Raw genomic sequence first — 7,500 nt, forward strand, 5'->3', positions numbered from 1 at the left:
TCTCTCTCTCTCCGAATCTCCCTCTCTCTCTCCGAATCTCCCTCCCTCTCTCTCTCCGAATCTCCCTCCCTCTCTCTCTCTCCGAATCTCCCTCCCTCTCTCTCTCTCTGAATCTCCTCCCTCTCTCTCTCTCTCTCCGAATCTCCTCTCTCTCTCCGAATCTCCCTCCCTCTCTCTCACTCCAAATCTCCCTCCCTCCCTCTCACTCCGAATCTCCCTCCATCCCTCTCACTCCGAATCTCCCTCCCTCCCTCTCACTCCGAATCTCCCTCCCTCCCTCTCACTCCGAATCTCCCTCCCTCCCTCTCACTCCGAATCTCCCTCCCTCCCTCTCACTCCGAATCTCCCTCCCTCCCTCTCACTCCGAATCTCCCTCCCTCCCTCTCTCTCCGAATCTCCCTCCCTCTCTCTCCGAATCTCCCTCCCTCCCTCTCACTCCGAATCTCCCTCCCTCCCTCTCACTCCGAATCTCCCTCCCTCCCTCTCACTCCGAATCTCCCTCCTTCCCTCTCTGTATCTCCCTCCCTCTCCGAATCTCCCAGAATCTCCATGCCTCTCTCCCATAATCTCCATTCGTCTCTCCCAGAATTTCCCTCCCTCTCTGAATCTCCAGAATCTCCACCCCTCTCTCCCAGAATTTCCCTCCCTCTCTCCCAGAATTTCCCTCCCCCTCTCCCAGAATTTCCCTCCCCCTCTCTCCGAATCCCCCTCTCTCCGAATCTCCCTCCCGCTCTCTCCGAATCCCCCTCTCTCCGAATCTCCCTCCCGCTCTCTCCGAATCCCCCTCTCTCCGAATCCCCCTCTCCGAATCTCCCTCCCGCTCTCTCCGAATCTCCCTCCCCCTCTCTCCACCTCTGAATCTCCCTCCCCCTCTCTCCACCTCTGAATCCCCCTCCCCCTCTCTCCACCTCTGAATCCCCCTCCCTCCACCTCTGAATCTCCCTCCCTCCACCTCTGAATCTCCCTCCCTCCACCTCTGAATCTCCCTCCCTCCACCTCTGAATCTCCCTCCCTCCACCTCTGAATCTCCCTCCCTCCACCTCTGAATCTCCCTCCCTCCACCTCTGAATCTCCCTCCCTCCACCTCTGAATCTCCCTCCCTCCACCTCTGAATCTCCCTCCCTCTCTGAATCTCCCTCCCTCCACCTCTGAATCTCCCTCCCTCCACCTCTGAATCTCCCTCCCTCCACCTCTGAATCTCCCTCCCTCCACCTCTGAATCTCCCTCCCTCCACCTCTGAATCTCCCTCCACCTCTGAACTAATATAATAATACAAAAGAATACAGTCGAGCGCCCTGCCACCTGGCAGCATGTGACAAGATGTTCCACTGTGACAAACAGATGGCCCACTCACTCCTTGGTGCTGAACACTTAATTGGCTATTAACGAGCCGACTGCCTCGTTAGCTCTCTCTCTAACAAACATGGTTGCTGTAGGCTGAGTGACAGGGGCTCTTCTAAGACTGGTCTAGGTCAACGCTGTATCAAAGCTTGAAAAACGGAACCCGCTAAAATTCAAGTTGTCGTATAACTTTTTAAAAAACCTGCTGAACTTAGTCTGCTGTGTGAAATTTGGCGAAACAAATAGGAAGGAGAGATGCTTTAGATTAGAACAACCATGTACACCAGTGGTCACTAACCTTTTCTGAGTCAAGATCACTTTGAGTCAAAATGAAAACCGAAATCTAACGCTCAGAATTTTTTTAAACATTACTTAAAAAATGTGATGATAGCCTGCATCTGATGGTCAGTCTGAGTGGAGGGAGCAGCGGTGAGAAATAATAAATAATTTAAACACAAGCTATCGGAATTCTGCCAGATCTGAGGGATGACCACGTGTTATCTTGATAAGTGGGGGAATTGGATCATTTTCCTGTCTTGCTAAGCATTCAAAATGTAACGTGTACTTTTGGTGTGGGGGAAAATGGAGTAAAAGTACATTATTTTCATTAGAAATGTAGTGAAGCAAACGTTATAAATAGTAAAGTCAAGTACAGATACCCCCAAAAACGACTTAAGTAAAAAAAACTTTAAAGTGCTACTTAAGTACTTTACACCACTGCACTGATCTGAGCTCTCTGATTGGCCAGCGGTAGCCCTATAGGTGCACTTGATTTGCTCTCTGGGCCTGCCGGGTAGCCAGAGTTCTACCTTCAGACATGAAATTGATCAAAATGGTAACACTTTGTCTTCCCGGTGCTAGGGCTGCTGAATCAAGTGCAACTACCGCCAACAGCATGAAACAAATAACATAAAAAAATCGGAACGCAAGGCTTTATCGTTGGGTCTTCTACAGAAATGTTTGTTGATCGACTAGGAATGCCTTCGACAGGTTGGTGACCACTGACATACACCATATAAACCAAAAGTCCATAATGTCAGTGTATTTGGCTTTGAAAAAAAAAAACTACTCGGGAAATGTGAAATTATATTAATTTATACAAACACAATTTCTTAGAGAAAAATATTTTCATGATGCCACTGACCTTAATAACGGCCCCAGGACTAGCGGAAGCAAAATAGCCCCATAACAAAGATCCACCAGCATATTTTACAGTAGGTATGAGGTTATTTTCATGTCATCTGACCATAGCACCGCCTGGAGTTTGCTAAACGGCATTGGTACTTTGATTGGAACTGGTGAGATGGTCAGATGACATTAAAATACAGCTAAATATTTACATTATTTTATTATGTATAGCTCAGTATTTGTATTATTTATTTTAGTCTTTTTTGCTAATCTTTATCAAAAAGGTGCAAATAATTTGGGACCTGACTATGTAATCAGTTTTCTAAACACTAGATGAGCTGACAAATTTATATTACGACAGCTACAGTTGACTAATGTGAATATACAGCTTGACACAGCATATTGTTTTCTGAGCATTATCCCCAAGGCCTCAATCAAGTGTACTCTGTTTAATGTGACTAGCACACAGCATCTATTCGTCATCTGTGATATTTCTAATTAGTATGACCACTGCAGTCAGAATTCTGTTGTACCTTTGTTTTGTATCATATAGTACAACAGCTGATGAAACTAACACTGGAAAAGTGTGACAAAATGTGATCAGTGTTAATTCCCGCTGGTTGAAAATACAATCTACACAGGTTTTTACATGGGTGGCATTTTGGCTTGCCTGGTGATGTCACTAAGAAGTACAAGTTAATAGACCAATAAGAAAATAGTGCTGCTATAGATCTATATTGAAAATACTGTGATTAAATAGGTTTAGGTCCATTATAATTTCTACACACTTCCTACCTGGTTTTAGTCGATTAAGCTGAGACTTCATTATTTTACTGCAACCCTCTCTCAGTAAAGGTCACAGGCACACTCAAATCAATCATATTAAATTGTATTTGTCACATGCTTGGTAAACAACAGGTGGAGACTAACAGTGAAATGCTGACTTTAGGCCTTTCCCAGAGAGGAAAAAAAGAGAAATAATAGAAACATAATAACACAAGGAATAAACACAATGAGTAACGATAACTTGGCTTTAGACACGGGGTACCAGTACCGAGTCCATGTGTAGGGATACGGGGTAATTGAAGTAGACGTGTACATATAGGTCGGGATAAAGTGACTCAAAACGTCCCATGACCTGAATGTGGCTCGTGACCCACCAGTTCAGAATCACTGCACTAACACACACAGACAAGGAAACACAAACACGCATCCCAAATATTGGTCTTCACATAATGTCCAGGTCCGCAGGAGTGGAATGAGTACTGAAATATCCTACTCAAGCACTGTTACTTGAATGCATTTTTTTCTCAAGTAGAAGAACAGTTAATTTAATGTCTTTTTTCTCAAGTAGAAGAACTGTTACTTTAAAGCAAGTAGAAGTAAACTTACTGACTGCAACACAAAAAAGTGCAAGTACTGGGAAAAGCTACTCAATTACAGTAACGAGAGTAGTTGTAATAAGTTACTTTTCACCTATGGTGTTCAGTATATGATCCCATAACCCTGCAGTTCAAGCTTGTCCGCCTGACTTTATGTCCTTTTTTTCTAAAGACCTGCGTGTGTGTGTGTGTGTGTGTGTGTGTGTACTCCAGGTTCCTGGGAATAGTCCAAGAATCTAATTGGTTTATCCGCTGTTAGATGACAATACATACCAGCCACTCTGTTCCACTGTATCAAAGTGTTGATGTACAGCAGGATTCTATTCACATTTGGAAACTCCATAAGTACGACAAGAAATCGCAGTTTCTAAAGTTTGACAACCTAAATCTGATCTACCACCAAAAGGGCTGACCCTACTTCTTAACAGACGTTCCTGTCCTAAGGCCTTGTCATTCTGAATGTGGCTTCAAGTTGATACACAAAGCCCTCGACAAAGCCCTTGTCATTAACCAAGCCATTCACATGAATAAAGTGTGTGGAGGGAGCTCATCCTGTGTTAGTCTGAGTTGAATGAGGAATCGTTAGTAGGACTAGAAACTCAGAGTTGCGCTCTTTTTAATCTCAACTCTTTCTATGACAGACTGACCAGCTGAATCCAGGTGCAAGGAGACAGGTTAAAGAAGGATTTTAAAGTTTTGAGACAACTGAGACATGGATTGTGTATGTTTGCCATTCAGAGGGTGAATGGGCAAGACAAATAATTTGTGCCTTTGAACGTAGTATGGTAGTAGGTGCTAGGCGCACTGGTTTGAGTGTGTCAAGAACTACAATGCTGCTGGGTTTTCCACACTCAACAGTGTCCTGTGTGTATCAATAATGGTCCACCACTCAAAGAACATCAAGCCAACTGGACACAACTGTGGGACGCATTGGAGTCAACATGGGCCAGCATCCCTGTAGAACGCTTTCGACACCTTGTAGAGTCCATGTGCTGACGAATTGAGACTGTTCTGAGGGCAAATGGGGGCAACTCAATATTACGTAGGTGTTCCTAATGTTTTATACACTCAGTGTATAAAGGGATTGGGTCTGATTCTCTGGATTTGAAAGGGAATTGACCACTATGGTACATATGGCCAGGTCCACACCCCCCTCCCCCTTTACTCATTCTCTGTGGCCCCCTCTCCACTAAATAGGCTCAGCAGTGGTCTGTGAGGGTCATGTTTTTATTTGGGAAGTATTGATTAGCACCGTTTATCCCCCCTCGTTGAGTGTGAGAGCTCCCAAACCCCCAAGGCATGAGTCTCTTGCTGCACGCAGTCTAAAAGATAAAGCCTTTGCGAGGCCTCTCTCCCACTCCCTCTCTCCCCCTCCAAAATTGGAAGCCTGTCTCCTTTCTTTGCGCTGGCTTGGACTACAATATTTTTTCCCCAGAAATGTCTGGCATATAAATAAACATTCAATAATGGACAACCTCTCGCTCTCTCTCACCAGGCAGGAGAAGGAGTCATTCATCCGGTGCTGTAGAGTCCGTTTCTGCAGCATGGGGAACAAGGCAGCATGGTCGAAACGACAGGGCACCGCAGAGATCAGATCCTCTACCCCCTGCCTCTGAGAGCGATCCAGACCTGAGAGAGAGAGAAAGCAGACAGAGAGTGGGTGAGACAAAGAGACCGAATGAGTATTAGAGCTTTAGAGAAACAGTTGAACAAAACAATCCATTCCGTCCTTCATCTCTGTCAATCAAAAAAATAACAATGAGTGCTTCTTTGCTACACCTGGTGGCCCAGAGTGACAGACTCCTCCTGATGTGGAAGTCGGGTAGACAGAATGATGGAAAATAATGCACGCTTTTGAGAACAACCGTGAAACAGAAGTGTAAAAAGAGGAGGGAATTCTTATTTGACTGGATTGGCATCGTCAGTTTTCGCTGCTTTGGTTATTAGTTCCCACCTCCATTGGCGTGAGATACTCTGTGAAATCCAGCTTCCAAATTTCAACTGTAAATACAAGAAACTGACAGATACCCCCGCAACATGCGAGGCTATGTGAGGAAAAACAGTGACAGAAACAAACACAAGCACATAACGCGTCTTGTCACAACACTTTGACAATGTTAGTCTTTGTAAAGCACCACTTGAGCAAAGCCAAGTCATTTGGTCAGTGGTGGATAAGCGTTGACCAATGACTGTTCCTACATAGCGCCTGTGTACAGTATGTGTTGTTTGTGCCCTACATGTCGTTGTCCTTCTCTAAGCCTGGATATTTTCTATGTCACACAAAGAGCTAGTGAATGGACAGGGAAGTGAGAGAGCATCGTTTGAGCAGGAAATAACAGAACGACGCACATACCAGCCACAAACAGCTGATACAAGGAGGCCAGGTCAGAAAATGAAAGAAATAGGAGTGTCCAGCTTCAGGTTCAGATCCAGTCCTTTTAGACTCGTCCCAGTTAATAGCTGGTGCTGAGCAGAACGAGCCCCCCCCATCCAATGAAAAGCCTAACACTCTCTCTTTTCCCGTATTGTAGAAATACATTTGGGACAGACTTTTCTTCACATGACACACAGCCTCACAAAAGACCAAGGCTGTAGAAAAATAATCCCCCCCACGCCTATGATGCCCGCGGCTTCACACCCGAGACAAGCATTAGCTTTTTATTCACGCTGCCATTTCTGGCTTGACCACCACTCTTGTACGGACAGAGAAAAGCCCAGTGCTTTGGCCGCAAGCGCTCTCTTTGACATTTGTGTTTCCCCTCTCTTTCCCTTGTTGCTTTTGTCTAAAAAAGGCAGCAGAAGTGCAATCCCCACAATCAACTCTTCTTTCACCTCACTGTTTCTGTCCTCCTGTCCTTTCATTCCGATGTAGGTCATTTTACATTCTTTAATGTAATTTGGAGAAAGGCGCGGTGGAACGAGGCGATTCTAAAGAAAACGAGACAAAGGGATATAGATTAAAGATGATGATGAGACGGAGAGGGAGAGACAGTATTGATTGAGGGGCTGCAGGAGGAGGCGTGATGTTAACTTATCCAGTCACTAGGAGAAATCCTATTGATCCATGTCATCTTTAACTTCCTGCTATTATCCGTACATGAGGTGGGGGGGGGGGGGGGTGTTAGAGTGCATGTCTGTCTCTGTGTGTGTGTGTGTGGCTAGACAGGGGTGTTGAAGTTGGGTCAGTTATTAGAGTGTGTGTATTGTGTGTGTATGTATGTATGGGGTATGTTGGCGCGTGTATGTTGCTAGACCAGTTGAAGGGGAGACGAACTTTGTTGTGTGTTACAAAGCACAACCGTTGTGTATCTCTGGAGTTAATGAATCGAAGCTGAAGGAGTACATCCCTTATGCCTGGTGTGGGACTAGGGAAGAGGATATGGATACAGGGTAACAGCTTGGTGTGGGACTAGGGAAGAGGATATGGATACAGGGGAACAGCTTGGTGTGGGACTAGGGAAGAGGATATAGATACAGGGTAACAGCTTGGTGTGGGACTAGGGAAGAGGATATGGATACAGGTGAACAGCTTGGTGTGGGACTAGGGAAGAGGATATAGATACAGGGTAACAGCTTGGTGTGGGACTAGGGAAGAGGATATGGATACAGGGAAACAGCTTGGTGTGGGACTGGGGAAGAGGATATGGAT

General features: G+C 45.4%; 1 protein-coding gene across 7 annotated transcripts in view; it reads right to left on the bottom strand.

The window, feature by feature from the left end:
- Positions 1 to 7,500, bottom strand: part of cadps2 (Ca++-dependent secretion activator 2) — a 237,066-nt gene that overhangs the window by 88,735 nt on the left and 140,831 nt on the right. For all 7 annotated transcript variants that reach the window (XM_029751538.1, XM_029751535.1, XM_029751531.1 and 4 more), the window contains exon 12: positions 5,344 to 5,480. In XM_029751538.1, coding sequence (XP_029607398.1) covers positions 5,344 to 5,480 — 137 coding nt within the window. The remainder of the gene's footprint in view (positions 1 to 5,343; positions 5,481 to 7,500) is intronic.

Source organism: Salmo trutta, chromosome 4, assembly GCF_901001165.1.
Source record: "Salmo trutta chromosome 4, fSalTru1.1, whole genome shotgun sequence".
In the NCBI taxonomy this organism is placed as follows: domain Eukaryota; kingdom Metazoa; phylum Chordata; class Actinopteri; order Salmoniformes; family Salmonidae; genus Salmo; species Salmo trutta.